Source organism: Varanus komodoensis, unplaced genomic scaffold (assembly GCF_004798865.1).
Source record: "Varanus komodoensis strain SLA01 unplaced genomic scaffold, ASM479886v1 scaffold37, whole genome shotgun sequence".
NCBI lineage: Eukaryota > Metazoa > Chordata > Lepidosauria > Squamata > Varanidae > Varanus > Varanus komodoensis.
The window spans coordinates 2812405-2833762 of NW_025335889.1; the positions used below are offsets into that span (position 1 = coordinate 2812405).

A 21358-nucleotide genomic window follows, 5' to 3' on the forward strand; every position below is an offset into this window, starting at 1 on the left:
AGTACCATATATACCAGCATATAAAACAACCTTTGAAAGCTAAAATAGTGAAGCAATAATTGGAGGCCATCTTCTATACCTCACATATGACGAACACCAGAAAAATAGCCCAAAATATTGACTTTGATATTATATGCAAGTATATACAGTACTTCACACACTGTATAAAGTGGAATTTGCTGCCATGGTAAGTGGTGATAGCTGACAACTTGGATGGCTTTAGAAGAGGGATGGACAGATTCATGGAGGAGGACGCTGTCAGTGGCCACTAGCCTTGCTGGCAATGTGCTACCTCCTTTACCAAGGTGCTGTGCATACATACACCAGTTGCTGAAAAGCTTGGGTAGGCAGAAGTCTTGTACTGATCCTGCTTGAGCTATCCTGTGGTGGCTGGTTCACTGCTGTGTGTACAGTGTGCTGGACTAGATCACAAACTATGATGTACCCAATTGTTCCCTGTGTGCTAAGTTTGGATCAGTGATAGTTTTCTCTCGAGATTATGCCATTGCTGTATTTGTGTAAACTGTCTGAAGAGTGAGATATAATGGATTGCAATAAACATTTTACATAGGCATAGTGATGGTGGTTTTCTGGAAAATTTTACATTGGAAAATGCAACTCCCTTTTTTACTGGATTGGGCAAATTTAAGGTGATTTGCACTGTAAGTGTTCTGCTGGCCCTGAGAGTGCTATAATTTCACATGTTTCCCATGGGCAGAATCCAATGCCATCCCAGTGCTAGTACAAACCCACAGTAGCATAATGTTGTTAGTGTTAGGCCAGGGAGGTCTCACAGGCCGCATGTGGTCCCCAAAACCTTGTTTTGCAGCCCTCTTGCCCCCCCGGGAGCAGTCATTGTGCTTGGGCTGTGGTCAGAGGAGCTACCTGTAACCTCTACATGTATCTCTTTTCAGTCTGAACCTGTTTTCCAGCATGCAGTTCTGTGTCTTTGAACTTGTAGAGGAAGACAGTCAGTGCTCTCCCTCATTTAATGGTTAATAAAATATATTGTGTTTCTTAAATGTATTGCAAACACTATAATATGGAAATATAATTCATTGTGTGGTCCCTGGGTTCAGTGTTGAAGTCCTCATGTGGCCCTCAAGATATGAAAAGTTGGACTGCCCTGTTCTAAGCAAAGGGAAAAAGAGAAAATTCCAGTGCTCTCTCCCATTTTACTTAGCAGTGTTAACATATTTTGCTAGTGCTACATTGGTGCAATGACATTAGCACTGCTGCTGTGACAGCATTGCATATTGCCCCTTGTGTTTAGTAAACAAAGCTGAAATTAGTCCATGTTGAAGTCACTCACTGCACAAGTGATTTCACATCTATTTTTGATGTTACTGAATATAAATTATTGGAATCCTGTAGCTTAAGTGGACTCCAGGGGATAGTGGAGGACAGGAAGGCCTGGAGGAATGTAGTCCATGGGGTCGCGATGGATTGGACGCGACTTCACAACTAAGAACAACAAAAGGTTAAAAGAAAAAACTGCTTTCTTCTATTAAATTTGTAGGGAGACTCTGATAAAACTGTTGGCACACTAAGATGTTAGCAACCACAAGAGTTGCCTATGGAAATATCTGTTCTAGAGTATTTATGTCCCACTGGCCATTGTGAAAAGTATTAAATTAACCTTGTATTAAGTTTTTATGCAGTTGTATATATTTCAGCAAAGGTAACATTTAATTCCCAAAAAATATTTGGATATTAACTACTCCCATTTACTTCTGAAGAATTATGCTTAGGATCCTCTCTCACATGTGTGTCTCAGATAAGTTTGGCCACAAGGAAAATGAAAACATGTTTTATATAAAAATATGGGCAGCAGTCAAAATAGAAACATATACCTGTTTTTCAAAATAGGGAAAACACCCTTCAATTTTAAAATATATTCACTTGAAAGAAGCAAGATCATAACATTTAGGGTATGGAAAGAAAGCTATTTATGTTCCCTTTATAAGACTGTATTTGTCCACATACTTCATTATATCTTGCCTTCTGTGGAATTTCAAATCTGGATATAGGTTTTCCACTTAGTCCCTCAGCCACGCAGTGACTAGTCCAAGTCCTACTCAACTTCAAAAAGATTTCTGAAGTATTCTGAATTTTCCAGATCATGCTCTCAACTAGTGAGTAAATTCTGATTGACTTCAGGTTTATTTTCAAACAGAAATGCATAGAATTATATTCCATGCGTGAGTGCAAAGCTTTCTAATAATGGCAGAGCAGGAATTCTATAGCAATGTGGTTTGACTTTTTCTGAGATGCTAGTAGAATCTTCTACATTCAGAACTCATTTTCCCCATGCTATGGCCCCTCACATCTTTAAAAACAATAGCATCTATCATAGGTCTAGTCCTATGTATTCATGAACATCTGGGCTATTCATGCACATCTTAGGAATGTCCAGGACTGATTGGTCGCTCCACTTTGTAACAATTCATTTCTGAGAACTACAATAATACCTGCGTGTAGAAAAACCTATCGACTCCAAGTAACTAAAATAATTTCATTCAAAACCAGAAGGTCCTAAATACTAAGCATGGATTTAAGGTGACGCCACCTACCCTCATTTTTACTTTTGAATCATTAATGTCAAACCACCTATTACAAAACAAAAACACCTCCATACACACCATCAGTTTTTCAAAAACTGTTTAAAGTTCATCAGAATTAACCTAAGGCACATGACCACCTTTTATTTAATGCATTTGATAGTACATAAAACATCAATCAGTGCAGTGCAATGACACAGGACAGTATGGTATTCAATTTAAGTTCCTCTCATGCTGCAAAAGTACAGATTTTTTTTCTTCCAGTCCACAGAAATCAGGTGTACACACATACAAGTATCTATACACAAAATACTTGCATTTCAAGGACATTAACATACATTTAAAATACTTGAGATCACCTGTCAGAAATAAAAAGGGAATAAATTAAAATGTGTAGTGTATGTTCAGAATGTAATTCTGGTAACAATGAGTAATTGAACTATTATCTCCCATGGATATGTAATGCAGTTCTAAACCTGGACTAGTGAACAAATGCCACAAATCCAAAGTCCATTATCATTCCCTTGTCATGAAAACTTTTCATTTTCTGGCACATTTCATTTATTATGTTAACATTCTATTTTGGGAAATTGTTTGAAATTATCACATACAGTTTAGACAATACAAACTTCAACCTGTAATCCCACAGCATCCACAGCTACTATCCTGATGATGAAATAGGTGTAACTGGCCTTTGGCCTCCTCAGAGAACTGCCCAGTACCATAAGCATGCAGATCAGAGAAAGCATTGCTTTGTGAGCAGTACAGCTGAAAACTAAATCATAAAATGTTTTCAACAAAGCTGCTCAGAAAATGATGCTTTTATCAAACGAGGCAATAATAATACAAACAAAAGTTTATTGAAACAATAAAAAAATATATTCTAGTTCCATGGTAAAACATATTCAGTAGAAATATACAGGATTATGAAACATCACAGACAAAATTCCACTTAGTTTGCACAGAGGAACAGGTTGGCAAATGAGTAAAATAGGATCAAATCCTGAATAACATTTTGCATACAAATTATAGAACAAAATAACATACAAAAAAATCTTGTTTCTCATATCAAAAGAATGATTTTTCCTATGTAGCAATATCTAAATACTTGTGATTGAATGGTAAGGAGAAATAAAGAATGATATAGGTCACTTGTTTATCACAGGATTTTGGTCAGGTATAATTTTACCACAAGATTGAGAGGCAACTATCTTGTTTTCTCAACTAGTCATTAACATTTTGCCAAAGACCTGTACTGTTTTCCTGATGTTTAGCACTTCAGTGGCTAACTTTTTTTAGTAACAATTTTCATGAAAATGAAAAACATAACTTACCTTAGCTAACATATGCAATTTAAGATGGTGAAGCATGCAGACATGTAGAATGGCTGTTTACATAACACAACACATGGCTGTGTTCTGCGTGGCCACCCTTTGTAATATGCCAACTCTCATAGGAGTTGCTATGTTGTACAAACCTGGCCAGTGTGGATCATGCCATAGTCTGTTTCAGTGTTATACAAGGATTGTTTAACCCTTATATAACTCACATTTACTTGAGTCCTAAGTGGAGGCTGACTATGCAAATTGCCACCTGCAAGCACCAAGCTCATCATAGGTTAAATAATCCACAAAGAGCCAGGATGTTGTCCAAACCCAGCCGTTCTTGCTCCCTTATTCTCTGTGGGTTAAGGGGGACTCTTCTATTGTCTACCTACTGAGGGATTTGGATGCACTGTCCCCTAGGTTAATTTTATATGAAGTTGTTTCAATAATAACAGAGCTCTTATATAAGCTTCTTTACTAAGTGTAGCATTAGGAGAGCTCCACTGATTTACGGAAATCTGACATAGAAATGCTGGAATAGTTTTGCAATGCCTGTAGATGTCACTATCAAGCTGCTAGGATTCAAACCAGAACTTCTGTAACTGAGAGTTTTAATAGTGATTGAACCCCTATAACGGCCTTCCCCGACCTGAGGACCTTTGGGTGTTTTGAACAACTTCCAGTATTTTTGAGCCACTGGCTGATGGCAATTAAAGATCAAGATAGTTGGAGAGAACTAAGTTCAGGAAGTCTGCTCTGTAATGTCCTTAAGATGAAATCTTACGTATATTTAGGCTCGCTATAAACATGTACAGCATTACATCCTTACAAACTTCAGCTTTTGTGATAGCATCCATCAGCATGGCCTATTTACAGAACTGATCAATGTTAAAGCTTTTAGACAATCCAAACAAAAGGGAGTTAAACCCTACAACCAACCCATTTATCTTTTGTTCTATAACTAGCTAGAAACAGTGTGAGAAAAAAGGCATTATGAACCAGTTCACACAGTACAGACAACCATGGTTTATTACACTTCTAAACTGCCCAATACCAAGAACATGGGAGTGAGTCAGCAAAGCATGCTGGCTCCTGACCGTTCATCTGCTTCCATTTTTTTATACAACCAAGTGATCCCATTCCTAGGTTGTTAACCATGGGCTAAAAGTCTGGGTTTTATCTTAACATTCCAAAGTTTGAGTTTACACACACATTATGGACAACAATCCAGGAACAGTTCACCAAGTGGAATGAAAGTGCGCAAGAGATCAGGAGCCAACAACTTTATTTCCACACATGCCAAAGCATGCCAGTTAAGACACTGGGGATTATTTGTTGCATGCAAACTGGATCCAACTGTCCAACTTTAGAATTAATTTTCCCTTCTGAGATTAGAATAAAGTTTCAGCAGTGTATTTGTTTATTCCATGTGTCCTCTCAGTTCCCCAGGAGATTCTTTAGTCTTTCTGCTATGCTGCATGGCGAATTGTAACTGAAAGGACTTTAGAACACACGATTTTTGGCATGACACAGAAATCAGCAGTTCAAAAATATGAAGAAAATTACAGGACAAATGCAAGCAGCTAGTTCTGAATCCCAGCCAATATTGTCTTAAAGTGTCTGCTGTTTTCCAAAAACAATAATTCAGAATATAGATAAAATAGTATTTCAGCACACAATAGTGCTATTTAGTAATTATGCACCTCAACTATAGTTAAATTTGTTTTGAAATTACAAGCTTTTGCTGTAATGAAAGAAATGGGCAGAAATTACATTAAAGCACCAGGTAGTAGTACTATTTATTATTGTTGTTGTATGACAAGAAATACCTCACTATTGTTGTTATACCATAAACTGCCAAAAGTTGACTTTATACTGGGAAAGTCATTTGCAGCTATGCGTGTTAAATATTCATGTTGAGAGATATCAACTATTATCAGTTTCATAGATCCCTACACCAAAATAAAGCAAACTTTTAAGCACAATTTTAAAATATTTCAAAACTTTCCTTAAAAGTCTTCAGAAGCCATGTATATAAAACAAATTATTTGGGGTCTCATATTTGATCAGGAGATAAATTCTGCAAAATCTGGCCTTGTCAGTCATTCTTCAAATGCACATCATAGCCTATGTTAAACTGTTTTCAGAGATGATCAACTTCATCAGTCCATAAATATTGGCTTTAACCAAATACATATCAGAACCTGGCAAATGTTTAAAATTGGGGGGAGGGGGATGACACTAAATTGCCTCTTCAGTAAGAGACATAATCAGGCAGTATAATGAAGAGAACAGTAATATATCAAAAAGTTTTACACAAAAAGAAAAATAATGTTTAGCTGTATGTCCAGAAATTAAGGTTTCTAAAAAATCTACCCATAAATTGAAATGTTATATTTTGATGTTTCAAACAGAGATGTGGTTTATAAGCCTTCCATGTTCCCCTAATATTGCAGCATCGTACATACATGTGAGGATACAACAAATTTCATTTTCAAAAACTAAAACTGTTGAGTCTGTACCATAATGTTAAATAAGCTAAACTCATGATGAAATATGGTTGTCATAAGTTTTGTTTTGATGAACAGAAGTTTAAAAATATATTCTTTTAAATGACATCTTCTAGCCAAAGCAGTCAGACAGTCTCTCTGTGTCATGATGGAACTTAATGATCAAAGTCCTCTGTCAAATCATTGTCCACTACTCCTCACAAAAATTTTGATTTTCTTTTTCTAGGTGACATGCCCTCTTCAAATTTGACTGCTCCATTGACAAAGTTAGCTGTAGTACAAAAAAAAGACAAATAGAACATCAGATATTATATAATGGATGCTAAGGGTAATGTCAGTTGAAAGACTGTGCACATTTACCACACTTACACAATATACTTATATGTTCATAAGAAAACTCTGTATTCTGCAGCCAATATGCACAACTTCCAATAGACCTTGAAGAATGTGCATATCTCAACTGCATTTTGTACATTCTTTGGACAGTATGCATATTCTCTGGTCAATATACTTTGCACAGCATATACAACAGATGCAGAAAGTTAATGAATGCTTGCACCCATTTCTACACGGGGGACCTTTTCTAACTTACAATATGGCATCTGAGTAATTTTGCGACATACTGCCCTCAGTCTAATTTCAAAATCCCTCTGCCTGTGAGCAGTTCAAATGTCAAATAAGAGTGATCTGCCTCTTCCCTGCATTATAGTTGCTATACTAATATGAATAGGCTGCACAAATTTCATTGTGAACCACAACATTATACCAGACTATGTGTACACACACACCAAAATAATATAAATCAGACACAGTGCATTTCCCTCTTGCAGTTCTAATACTGTAAATGCTATACTTACGTCTGCATGATTCCTTTTTTGTTGATTTAACCTTTATATTTGTTTTTTTCTTGGGAATCTGATTCTGTATATGTTCTCTCCATTTCTTTAACTGAAAATTGATGAATTTCCACATCATCCAAGCTTGGGTCAAACAAATTGCAGCCAGACAGCTAATTCTAATGAATTTCAAATTTAAAAAATAGTTATCTACATTATTGTTGCAGTTCTAAACATTAATCAGATGTTACTTTTTAAGAAGTATAAAATGCCCAAGCCTGTATTACTGGCTACTATACATAACAAAAACCAAAATCCTTGAACTAATTCTTGTTATATTTAATACATCTTGGAATATAATGAAAATAGATTTCGGAAAGGACAATCCACCATTTGTCCAAGATGCAAGTTACACTTTCAATGTATTAACATTTCTTTTTATCAATAAAGTTTTTCTGGTAACATCTAAGTCTTTAAATCCAAAAGTCCATTCTGAAAGAATCATGTGATTAAATTAATTATACCTAATAGTCAGTATATTAAAGTTTCCTTCTGCTATTGAAAAGCCAGGATTTTCTGCTGTTGCCAGACCAAATCCAAATGTCAAGACTGACAATGTTAGGGTTAGAAGACGAGCCATGACAAACAGTAGAGCCCACAAGGTAAATCTGGGAGAGGAAGCAAACACATTAAGTATTATTATATCAGTTGTTTCACAAACATCCTAAATTCCCAGATTTAAAATACTACTATTTTAGCAGTTAATGCTGGTCATCCAGAAAAGCTATCTGGAATGCATCTGTTATATAGAAGCATTTTTATCTTTCCAGAGAGGCCTGGTTTGGATGTTAGAACAATCCAAAGTAATAGGTTATTGTTGAATTGTGGGTTATCATTATGTGCAAACCTTGTACTATGGTTGAAATATGGATTATTAACCACAAACAACCCAGAAAGGGAATCCATGGTTTGTTGTTTGATTGTGGACCCTTGTCTGGGTTGTTTGTAGTTCACAACCCATAGTTAAACCTTTGTGCATATTTTGCATGTAACAAGAACCTATGAGTCAACAAGCCTATACTTTGGGGGTTGTCACAAGCAAACCTGGTCAATTTATTGCTAGCCACTTTCAACATAAATGTATGTATGCATTCTGTTTCTATGCCGGCCCATAACCTAAAGACACTTCATTAACTGTTCAAAGTGGCACAAACCAACCATGTCACACATAAGCACTTTTACAAATGAAGATAATCGAGAATTGCATGCTCATCTCACAACAAGCATTCTGCCTTTCCTTTTAGTTTTGGAACAAATAATGGTTAGATATTTGTACAAAAAACACATTTGTGCACCCCTTCTAACCAAAGTTGTAAACTGTGATTTGGCTAATTATGGTAAGCAATACAATGCAGTGAGAATTTCTTGAATACTACCATCTTCCTCAAACTGCAATTGTGACCACTCTTCTATTTATACATTTATTGTCCATTGTTAGTGGCAATCCATGAATTCAGACTTTAGAGTCCTATTACTTTTGAAACTTGGAATTACAAGGAATCAAGTTATTTTAAAAAAATAGTATGAGTGTCTGAAAACACATCTCAGTTTTAAATTTTATGTTAAGATTCTATGCCTGTATGAAGCTTGAGTATGTATGTATGTATGTATGTATGTATGTATGTATTTATTTAAAGTTTTTATTTGCCGCCCCCTTGCTACACAGCCTTGGGATGGCTTACAGAAATAAATACAGCATAATAACAATTACAATTAAAACCCAGAAACACAATACAAGAATACAATAATTAAAACATTAGGTAATAAGCATGACATGAAACAACCACTTTCAAAAAACTAAAGAAAAGGAGGAAAGAAAAGAAAGAGCAAAAAATACCTTATTGAATGTTGTAAAATAACACACACACACAAACAACCCCCCCCCCCCTTTAAGGAAGCTGGTTTTTTTTAACATTGTCATTGTGCATGCAAGATTTTTAGGGGATACCACTTCTAATTTTCTAAAACAGAGCTACACATGATAATGTGCGCAGTGGAAATATAGTAGGGAAGTAATGCTGGAAAGAAAAGACATCACAATCTCACTTATATTCTTTAGCTATATAGGTTGATCACAAACCTAGTGTTCTTGTAGCAGTATACGTATGACTGCAGAGCTTGAAAAGCCTACATACATTTCCTTAGACATAATCCCACTGACTTCAGTGGAGCTTACTCCAACATAAGTGTACATATGATTTCAAGCTTAGGGAGCAATCCTATGCATGTTTAAACAGGAAAAAAATCCTACAACCCAACATTCCTCATCCAGCCAGGGAAAACATGCACTAAGTTGTATCCTAGGTTAATAGTACATGTTTGACAGAAAAAAATCCTATAGCTCCCAGTATGTCCCAGTTGAACATGTATAGAATGCACTATAAATCAGTTTTACTTTGCCTTTGAATTTCATAAAGCAACTTAAAAATTGTAACTGAAAAAGCAAAAAAAACCTATTTAAAAAAGAAAAATTGTAAAGTATGTAAAACAAGTAGCCAGCATTAAGATTAATGAGAAGAAAAAAAAGAATACAAATAAGTCTTTCAAAAAGGCTTAATGCCAATAAATGGGAAAAAATCCAGAAATTCCAGAACAAAGAAGGACCTGTACCTTACAGAAACCATTTTGATCCTTCCTGATAGCAGACTAAAGAGCAGGCATCCAAGGCCAATCTTGGGTGCCAGGCAGGTTATTGTAGGTACATTCGGTACTTTAAATATCCTAGCCTCCAAACAAATGACATTTTCAAGTTTTGAAAATATTAAAAATAATAAAAAGCAACATTACCCTTTCTGCTTATTCTCATCACTGAAGTAGAAAAGTCGTGAGGCATGAAAAATAAGTTCCACAAGGTAATGAGGTACCAGCAAAATTAGACCCAAACGCTGAAGACTGGAATATTAAAAAGAATTATTTCCTTCAGTAAATTAATTCACTAAACAAGCTCATCAGCAACAAAGCCCAATATAGTCTAGTTACGGCAGATAAAGAGTTACTTAGGTTACTTTATCATGAGTATATTCAAATGTTTGCTCAGGTATGATCAAACTGGGTGGCCATAGCTTACCCATCTGTAACATGAAAATACTAAATACAACTCGAAAATACTAAATACAATACAGTACAAGGTTATAAAAAGGACAAATGTTGCATTTATTAAACAGCACTTTGCATACTACACAAATCAAAGTAATTTTACAAATACTTACTTCAAAATGTAGGCACCAGATATGTGGGAAATATAAAGGCAAATATACTGTAATTGTCTTGGAATATCTTCCTAGAATTACACAGAGAAACAAAACATACATGTTACAATTTAAACACAAAAAGCTTAGCATAAGATATGCCAGCTTTCCTTGATCTTTCTTTTGCCTATGAATTGTTTTCCTGTTTGAAGCATTTTTCTATTCAAGTTTTGCCCACAAAAACAGAGAATTAATGAATAATAATTGAAGCTGAATTAATTATCCAACCTGTAAGCAAGGGGAATATCCCACATCATTAAACCTGCCCTACTATTTGCTAGTTGGATTGGGATGGAATATATTTGTCACTTCCCTATTATTCTTAGCCTTTGCCTTCCATAAAATACCCAATATCTAGTTTGTTTGGGGGTCTATTATTAATTTTAATGTTTGAAATATAAATCAAATGATATATATACACACACACACATATAAATAAATAAAATGACTGAACTGATGTTACAAGTGAGTACCTTTCTTATTTTTTGGAAGTAGAGTTCTGGCAGTGTGTGCAGCCAATAGGCAATTTGGCAGATATAGAAGAATTTAACCTGAAAACTAGAAGTAAAAGAACAAAGTCATTAACATCCATAAAAATAGTACATATACAGCATTCAGCAATTGCACTTGCTACACTAACCACAAATGACAAACATTCCTCCCAAATTTGAAGCTGTAGAGGTTGGCAGGAACCATCTCAGTAACTTCACAATTCCTGCCCTCTCACAGGTCCAAGAAAGAAGGCAGGGCTGGTTGGCCCAAGCACTTAGTCCTGCTTCTTAGCAAAATAAATACATACGTACATACATAAATGGTTCCTTGGCTGCTGGTTGGGGCAGTGGTTTTCAACCTTTTTACAGTTAGGGACTGGCAAAAATAGGAAAATCATTTTGGGGACTGATGAGGCAGAAGTAAAAAGCATTATATACATAATATAGTGTTTTGTGAATTATTTTTTAAATATAGTACAAAAAAGAAAAATATCTAAAATAACCAGAAACTGAGGAGTAAAAATATTGAGTAAGAATAAAATATTGAAATTAACTGTAATTGAATACAACTGAAATTTTTAGAGCGCAATATTTAATTCAATTAAAGCTACTGCAAAATCTGCTGTTGCTTTTCAAGAATCCTTGCTCAAAAATTTACAATACCAAATACAAAATCAATATAAATACACTACTATGCTCATAGTAAATACAAATTCAAATACAATATTAACAGCAAAGCAATACAAAATCAAACAGTTACTTAATACAATAATATTCATAATGTTAAACAACAAAATTCAATGAACACCAGCCACTCAAACCCCCATACACACCAGCACAGACTGGCTTAGAAAACACTCTCAGCACAATCCCACCTCAGCATCTTCCTTTCCAGTAGAAAACAGAGCAGAAAAAGAGGCCGGGTCTTCAGGGGCCTGCCCAGAGCAAGGCAGGGCAAGGCTCCCAGCTAGCTCCTATTCAGCTGGCTCTCCCCTCCCTAGCCAGGGAAAGGGTAGGGAACTGGCAGTGAAAGCACAGCTAGCCTCACACTGGTCCTGGTGAATGAGATGCCACTGTCATGCGCATGCATGCAAGCAGCTCTTTCAGGGACTGGCCTACCGTCGAACTAGTCTTCGGACTGGTGGTTGAAAACCACTGGTTTAGGGGTGCTCTATGAGTAGAGGGACTCTGAGCTCCTTAACTGTGCATCAGATATGGCTAGACTGATTTTCTGCCAATAGCGGAAGAACATAACAACCACAATTTTTGTGTTAAGTAAATTGCAATATACTCAGTATTCAGCTTCAGCACTGCCTTTTATTTAAAAATATCCTCCAAACTAATATTTTAATTATGTATGAAAACCAAGGACAGCAAATGCAGTCCATCAGCTATTTACAGCAAAAAAAGCAGTTGCTGCTTTGTTAGCAAAACTTTTCAATGGTTCCCAAGAAAACATAGACACTACTGGATAAAAGTGTTCATCTTTTACAGGATAAAAGTAGATAAAAGTTTTCATCCCAAAGGAATTGGGATGTGATGGTAGTGAAGAAAGGTCAGGAATTAAAGCTGGAGCTGTCATAGCATTGACCAGACATCATTAGAAACTATTTGAATTGCCAGACAATAAAATCAAAAAATACTGTGAAGGGCTCCAAGCTAATGTAGAGTAACGTCTGTCATCTTCACACATATGTGTCTGAACAGACTGTTATCAGGAAAGATCTTGAACATCAGTTCTATTTTCCAAGTCAAACTCAATGACCTGGTTCTGATGACACAACAACCTAACCTTGTTTTTGTGGGTAGGCTGTTGTGTCCTATGATCAGGGTCTCCTCTTCAATGCTGTTTTTCAAACAAGCTGTCCTAATGTCTGGGCTACACTAGGGTTCTTGTCACCTATGGTGGGTTCTCACATCATTCAAACCAGGATGACAAAACCCACCAAGGCTGTGCCCAACAGGCAGCCATCCAGCTGACAAGATAAGCAAAAATCCCTTGCCACTTTTGAAAAATGGACACCAAGTGAGTATCCCTGGTAGCAGCCTCCAAAGCACTCAAGAAATATTTGGATACAACTATCAGAAGCTTTTCCCTACCTCTTGGGGAACAGAGCAGGTATCATTGTCAAAGGCTTGAGATCTGCTCTTTCCAGCTGGAAACTACTCCTCCTTGACTGGTGGGTGTGGTCTCACTCAGAGGCAGGGACCAGCAATCTATTCTGCAGTGTTGTCCCACTTTTGGTGTGGAATAAATTGAGTACCCCAGCCTTTCCCTCCAGATAGCACTGTTGCCAGACAGATCAGGCTCCTCAACTCCTGCCCAAGAACAGTCCACTTGGGCAGGAGTTAGGGGTTGCCCTGCGTTCAAGTTGGTGTTACCATGTATATTGGGCATCCTCATCTTCTCCTCCCCCTTCTTCCCTGCTGTGCTTCAAGGAGCAGGAGCCCTGTTTGCACTAGAGGAACAAGGAAAATATTTCTAAAATTCTTCTTTGCCCCTGTAGACAAACGGGGCTCTTGCCCTGTTCCGCATTCAGTCTTGGCTATGTAAATACTCACAGCCTGTCCAGCACAAAGACGGAAAGTTGAACTTATTGCACTGTGGGGACTCTTGACAGCTGTTGTCACAAAAGACTCACTTCTCTACGGACATTCAAGGGGACACCCACAGTGAAGAGGAATGAGCAGGGAGACAGAGTGAAGTAGTACTCACAATGAACCTGATTGTTGGAAAACAGGCCACTGTGCCCTATTGCCAGGGTGGCAATCATCATAGGTGTGAACTCAGCCAATATTAATCATTAGTAAACCCATCAATATATATAACATTTTAAATCTATGCCAAGTCCATATTCTGATCTGAAAATCATGTTTCCACATCAAAAAGTACAATAAAGCTGGGGAAGTGCAGCTAGAATTGTCAGAATTTCTCATGAAGGCATGTATAAACTATCAGGGCATTTAAATATAATCAGTGGGAAGGGTTATTGATTCCAAGAATACAAAAACCCATGCATGCTGCTGAAAGTTATAGGCAACAGATCTAAGAAAGAGAAAATTATTTCTGCAAACAACTTGTTATCAATGGGTGGAACCCACTGCCACAGGTATTCTGATGACAACTACTATAAATAGTTGGTTAAGATGAACTTACACATGCCTAAAACGACAATCACTGAAAGTTATCAGCCATGCCATTCAGAATTTTGTCCACATTCAAAGAGAGTGCCTTCCTGATACCCAGATACCTGGGAATGAACCAGAAGCGATGTGTCTCTCTGTCATATCTGCTTGCATACCTTCATGAAGCATTCTTCTGTAGACTAGGCAACAACTGGTCTAAACATGGTAATTCTTCTACAACTTTTCAGGACCACTTATAGTGCAGGATATAAAATTTAAGTAAGAACTATTTAAGAAGTAGACATTCAAGGCTTTATTTAAATAGATATCAGAAATCTGAAGCAGCAAACAAGACACACCAAAACAAAGGAAAAAGAGAGTAAGACTTACAACATATGAGAATGTGGATAATCTTTCCACAACAAAGTTGGGTTTGTTGTAAATTCTTCCTAAGAGGAAAAAACAAAGTTAAAAAATCGGTGATATAGTTGGCCTAATGTACATTCAATTTCAATTTGAGAAAAATAGCTTGACTTACTTACTGCAGACAAAATACTTGCTCCCCATACAAATGAACACAAGTAGAAAAATGCTAGTTGCCCTGATTCGTTGAATTTGCTATGTTTTGTTTTTGACAAGTGCAGACGTCTATTAATTTTCTAGAAAATAAAAAACAAAACATGGGTAATAATTTGCAGAAATTCAGAAGTCAACATTTCTGTGCTTACTGCAATACCTCTGTTCAAGAGGCTAATCTAATATACCAATGATACCAGTTTTGTTATCTTCAACTTCTATATTCCAATGCCTCAGTGTTCCAAACTGGGAAATTAGTCCTTAGTTTTTGCTACTGGCCACGTCCACAGTATTGATGTGTTCCATAACATATCTACCCTATACACAACAAGTATGTCTGTCAGTTTAAGATGATATGTACACAAGTCTTGTAACTGGGCACTATTCTTATGCTGCTCCTTCTCTATTTGCCATAACTGAACCCACTTGGATTAATTAATTCACTTTGAGCTGCTTTGAGCATCATTTTGTGCAGAAAGCCAGTATATAAATTAACTCAATAAATTAAATAAACCACAGGGTAGGCTATCACGTTTGAAACAAACCAAGTATGTAAGCAACAGTTTGAAGTCTATTTCAGATCCAGGAAAACTCTAGTTACTAGGTTCAAGCATAACTGGAAACTATGGTTAATTAACCTAGAAAGTCTTCAGTCTTAATATGGTAAGGAAGGTAGGGGCAGTGCACAAATGAAGAGTGCAGGCACAGATCTCATATAGGTTAGGCAGGTTCCTGACTGCAAAAGATAGGTAAGTTCCTCTGGAAAGGTGGCTGAGAAAGTATACCATATGGTTACAAAAACTAACATTTTTCTTGGCCGATTCAGAATAGCAACAACTGGTCAGTTACTGAGCTCTTTTAGAGGTTAGCCAGGTAAAGGGAGGGAGAGTGCCAGTAAATATTTCTAATGTGCACTGTAGTAGTTCACTTTATGAAACTGATGCACAGGTGGACCAGCAACTTCAGCCTCCAGTCATCAACCTGCGTGCTAGCACTGTTACCTTCTGCCAATATGGAAAGCTAGACCAAAGAAACATCCCTGGGCAGAATATTTCATAACTGCAGCATGCCAATTGCCACCTACCTAATATCCAGAGTTGGGGGTCACCTAAAGTAAGGATTCTTAAGATTTTAACTACTAGGCAGATTCATATGGGAGGAAGCAGTACTCTGATATAATTATGTTTATCAATAAACTGCCAAGTTAAATTAGGAAACAGAACTATGGAGGAAACATGGTAAAACCTGTGAAGTTAATGACATCTAAAATCTATCAAGCACTACTAATGCAGTATCCTTTAATGGTTCCCACTGAAAACAATTTTTGAAATCTAGTATTTGCCAGATTCGAGATTTCTGAGACATCTTAAGAAAAGAACTGAACCACTTTATAAAGGACTCTCTGCTCCACAAGCAAATGAAGGCAAGAAAGGGAAAAGAAGTCTGACCATGAAGGTCCTCCAAAAGTGAACCATGATTGGCTAGTTGGTGATAATAATATAACAACAATTATTATGCAACAATAACCATCTGAGGGGCCTTGCTAATTCTGGAAGAATACTCTTGTTCCAGGGCCAAAACAAAAGTATCCGATATCCTAAATGTATAGTAGACATATTTCTTTAGAAAGGAATCTTAAAGAACTAAAATACAGTAAATCCAATACATTCACACCCACCTAACAATTGTACACTTACATCTAGTATGTATTCCTGAATCACTGCATGCAGAATAATGGCTATAAGCATGTAGAAAAAGATGGTGGCCACATCTTTTGGACCATATTCATAGAAATGAACTGGCTCAGGCCTGTCATCTGAAATTCACAATACATTATTACTACAACATATCCAACTGTACAGAGCACTTGAGATTCATTATGCAATAGAACAACACACACAAAAAATTGTTTAGCAGGGTTGCTTACCTTGTTTCAACAAGTTCTTAGACTGGATAACAGGTCTTATAGTATTTATCATCAAAGACAAAATATGTTTAAAAGAAAACTAATGCTTTTGTTCTTTGCATTCCTCTGATCAAGTACTTTTAAAATACCTATTAGTTTTATAGCCCAAGTGAAATTTGAAGTAAGCGTGCAAAGGATCAGGCAGTGCCACAGAGAACCACCTTACTCAACCTGGGTCCCTACACTTATTCTGGAATATAATGCATAGAATTCTGGAATACTGGCAATTCTGAAAGTCATTAATGGGAGTTCAACACAAAATATCTGGAGGGTACCAGACTGGGAAAGCTTTACATAGAGGTATAATAGAGGGACTATGCTGGAAATACCATTAAATGCAACTGGACTTACTTCTGCATACACATATCAGATTGCACTCTATATCACTGGTGCAAGATACTGTTTTTAATAGATGGAGATCCTCTTGCTTGCAGGCCAAATTAGCAAGACCAAATTCTAGTTCCCCAGCTAACAGCAAGCTTCTTTTGCTGTTACCTGTGATCACTGATTGGAGATAAAAGGATATTTAAAAGAAATTAACCCTAAATACCCTAAGAGGAATTCAGGCATTTGAGCTGTGTCACTGGCAGGAAGGAGAGATGCTGCATAAAACTGAATTGTGCCCTACTGGAAGGAAACTTGCTTACTTCTAAGTAGACAGGTAAAGGGTTGATGTTCGTGATGCTATATGAAACTGCTGCTGAGACATGGAGTCTTGTTTATGATCATTTTAAGCTTATTCAGAATTAATCACATTTGGACCCACCTACAAATGGAATGTGGCCCACAGATTTTTCTATTTTGCAATTTAGGCCTCAAGCGAAAAAGGGTTCCCACTCTTGGTTTTAAAAGACCAGTCTTTTAACCCAGTCATGCAGCAGATTTGCTTTATTCTTACCTGTAGTGTAGGTAACATTGTATTGAACTGTAATAAACATGATGGCATATTTGGCTGTAACCTGAAATTTAAAACAGAATAGACGAATTAGCAAGTTCTTATACAATATAAATGGTTTTTCACTTATACATTTTCCAAGTTTCTATTGTCAATTAGAATACACCTATTACACCTATCAAGAAATTTAAAAATTTCTGTTTTCCAGTTTTGCTGAATTTGTGCACAACAGGAATATTAATCTTAGTCTAGTAAAAAATGGACACACTGGAAGTGGTGTTAGTTTACTTTTAACAAGGCTTGCATCCTATCTGACATATAGGACTACATCTTCCATTCACTTTCATGTAAGAATTCCCTCCTCCCATGATTCTTTTTAACAGTTAGCTATTACACCTACACTTGTGTTAAGTATGGCTAATGCTAAGCTGAATTTCTTTTAACCCATGGTTTGAAGGTTCTAAGGAACAAACTTGGCTTAGATCAACAAAAATGCAGAGATAATGCCTTGGCTTTGACAACATTCAATGGTACGGGTGGCCAGACTTGATCAACAGAAGAGCCATATATGATAAATTTCATATGTTTGAGAGCCACAAGTGGGCACCATGGGTATCTGCAGCAGGAAGCTGCAAAATAAACTCAAAGAGCTGCATGTGGCTCCTGAGCCTTGGTTTGGCCACCTGTTCTATGGCTTGTCCTAGAAAATTTAACCCACAAAAAACTACAATGCCCATGGGTATTGCAACCCCCACTTGTGCAAATACAGTGAACATGGCTTATACAGAGCTAAAACCTCAAAAGAGACAATGGACTTTCATGACAACTCAAGCAGATATTGGATATGGCACATACCCTCCACCCATACATCTCATCAGTATGAGTTAAATAAGCCCATACCAGGCTATTGTGTCATGTATCCAGTGTCTAACCATAGGTAACCTCAGGGCCTAAAGTGTAGAGACTATGCATTTCCAGAGCCTACTAGTCACACACTATTTTTGATACAGGAGTACACATAAGAGGTCTGCATATCCTCAATTACATAACTATAATTCTTCATCATTTGTTTTGCTTTTTTTAAAAAGTGAAAACAATTTCCAATAGAGGCAAAAGCAGTCTGAAAGGCAAAAGGACCCTCTCTTAGTCCATCTTCAGCAGTAGGCAGCTCATTTCAAGGTAGAAAAATACCTTCCATTTTGCATTTTCCTAAATTGCACATGAAAGCCTCCATGGGCAGTATCCAAGTGTTGCCACTCAGCTTACATGATGATATTGCACTAGCATAAGCAATCTCTAACACTTTGCCAATAGCATAACTGTACACTCTTAATAGCTGATAGGTTGCTGGACCTGATCAATTCACTCTTTCCACTTACAGAATGCAGAATGAACTTAATTTTCTAATTTAGCGAGCAACAAATTTCTAATTAATTAGTGGGAAATAAAGAGCAACACCACAGTGCATGAGGAAGAACAAAAGCCAAAGCTTCAAAATTGTTCTAAAATATATGGGAAGCTTTAGTCAAAAGTTTGTAAAATGCCCAGTTCATTGAGTTTATGCCTTCCTGAGGAGCAAAGGAATGTAAACTTAGATATTGTGCCTTGAAGAAAGCATTCTAACAAGTTCTATTCCTTTGCTTATAAGAAATAGTAAACCAAAAGGCATTGCAGCATTTTCTATAAATTTCCTATACACCAAAGAACTGTATGAGAATTCACCTCCTCTTTTCGAATGATACACTTAAAAATCCACTTAAAACAGGGAGACTAAATTATAAAAACCATAGCAAAGTTGATCCATATTAATTCTAAGATTGTTAAACTCACTCCGACCATTCTTTTTCTGAGTTCCATTTTGTGGACTGATGATTCAGGTAATGGATATGCTGATGCAAATTTGAAAACCCCCGAGACATGACTGTTTATAAGCCTATTATCAGGAAGACATGCAGTGTTGTTTGTGCTTCCCACCTGAGATACTGTTAAACAAAGATACCATAGTTTGTGTCTTGTCATCAAGATTAGTTACCTGGGCTGAAACTGATGTCTGCAAAAAATAGTACTTTACAAGCTCCCTGTACCAGTATTAACCATCTGTAACCAGATGAACACAGAATTTGCATATTGTTAGATCCACCTTCTTGCTTCTGAACAAAGATGCCCGGGTTTGGACTGCAGGCCCCAAATGCTTGTGAGCCACAGAAGCTCTCCAAGGCACTATGGTGGAACTAAAACAAAGCACAGCTAAGCTAATCAGTGCTACAGCAACTGGTGGTGTTCTAATGCTATGGCTAGCTTCTTGCTAACTTATGCAAACCCTTCAAAGCTTCACAGCTTGACAGTGTTCAAGAAAGACATTACCAGGCTTTGGCTGTCTAGAAAAACTAACCTATATCTGTAAGGTCTTCCCACTAAGTAAAGTCTGATGTCTTAGGCTCCCTACAGTTATTCAAACAATGTGATTAGTGCTTCTGCCCAGAGCAATTTATTCTTCATAAGGTCCAAGAATGAACTTTAGCAGTGACAACAGCAGGCAGGGCTGAACTCTAGTACTATGACAATTTCCAGCAGGATGCAACATGGGGACACAGGCAGGGGCCTTGGAAATAGAAAGGGACCTATTTAGGGGATCAGTGGACACTGGTCCAAACCTTTCAACAGAAGATTTCACAAGGTTGTTGCATTCATCTTTACAATCTTACTTCACTGTAACAATAGAAGAGTTCTGCTCAATTAGACCAAAGGCTTATCTAGTCCACCAACATTCTATTTGCACAATGGCCACCACCTACCTACAGGACGCCCACTTAGAGGGCATGAATGCAGTAGCCCCTCCCACCCGTGTTCTCCAGCAACTGGTACAGAAAAGGCATACTAGTTTGGATACTGCAGGTAATACACAGTCACGACTAGGAGTGGTCTTTGACAACCTTAACTAAAACTGCATTAAAGAATGGTACAGCTACAGAAAACAGCAACGTTGCCTTGTAGCTCTTATACCACCAAGGGATGGTATATGGTTTGACACCCCCAACAGAATGTATGGCATGTGGCTTCGCCGATTTGCAAGACTTATGGAGGGGGGGGACATTCTCAAGACTGCTTCTTGTCGGCAAAGAAGGTGTGTGTGGTTGGGGTGGGGATCAGAGGAGGCAAACAAACACGCCCATTCGATTCTTTTGTGGCTGGAGCCGTAGGTAAGGGTACAAACTGCGACTGTTGCGAAAAGCTAACTAGGGAAGCTCGTGAGCACGTAAAGGAGTGTGAGGCTACGAGTAGCAATCAATAGGAAGACAGCGAGAAGAGGACACACCGGAACTCAGGGAATGCGAGGCCTCCGCGCATGAGGCGAGTGGGGGCAGAAAGGGGCGTGGCTCGCCCAAGAAGCTTCCCTCCCCCTCCCTTGGCTCTAGTCATCGTACCTCGAACATGAGCCCCAGCAGGAGGCCCATAGCCAAGCAGGACACGGCGTCCGCGTGGTTCTGGATAACGAACTCATGGCTGAGGACTGGTGGGCTCTTATTCTTCTTCCGAAGGCCCATAACAGCAAAGCGTTTTCGAGGGCGTCCAGCTCCAGGGCCCGAAGTTGAGGACGGAGACGAGTCACCGCTCCTTCACAAGGCTCTTTCCCTCACGCCCAGTAAACATCAACGGCTCTCACACACCCCTTTCCTCCCCCACCCGTCCACAACTCTTAACCGCCCTTCTTTCCCTATTCGACCAACCACCGTGGGAGATGATAGTGACTGATGGCTTTACCA

At 37.7% G+C, this 21358-nt stretch overlaps 1 protein-coding gene across 1 annotated transcript; it reads right to left on the reverse strand.

The window, feature by feature from the left end:
* Positions 1–2673: 2673 nt before the first annotated feature.
* On the reverse strand, positions 2674–21256 carry LOC123028479 (translocating chain-associated membrane protein 1-like 1). Its single transcript, XM_044440302.1, has 11 exons — positions 21020–21256; positions 17598–17658; positions 16431–16549; positions 14700–14816; positions 14548–14606; positions 11014–11098; positions 10502–10572; positions 10080–10184; positions 7757–7900; positions 7254–7411; positions 2674–6667 (listed from the first exon to the last, which is right to left on the reverse strand). The coding sequence occupies exons 1-11, from the start codon at positions 21137–21139 to the stop codon at positions 6594–6596; spliced, it is 1113 nt and encodes a 370-aa protein (XP_044296237.1). The 5' UTR covers positions 21140–21256; the 3' UTR covers positions 2674–6593.
* Between the last annotated feature and the right edge of the window lie 102 nt (positions 21257–21358).

What these genes read in the sequence shown, in the direction of transcription:
- LOC123028479 (XM_044440302.1), bottom strand. Translation starts at nt 21,139, where the DNA reads ATGGGCCTTCGGAAGAAGAATAAGAGCCCACCAGTCCTCAGCCATGAG. An exon ending in TGCTGGGGCTCATGTTCGAG is followed by an intron (nt 17,659 to 21,019) that starts GTACGATGACTA and finishes TTTAAATTTCAG; the next exon opens with GTTACAGCCAAATATGCCAT. An exon ending in CAATGTTACCTACACTACAG is followed by an intron (nt 16,550 to 17,597) that starts GTAAGAATAAAG and finishes TGTGAATTTCAG; the next exon opens with ATGACAGGCCTGAGCCAGTT.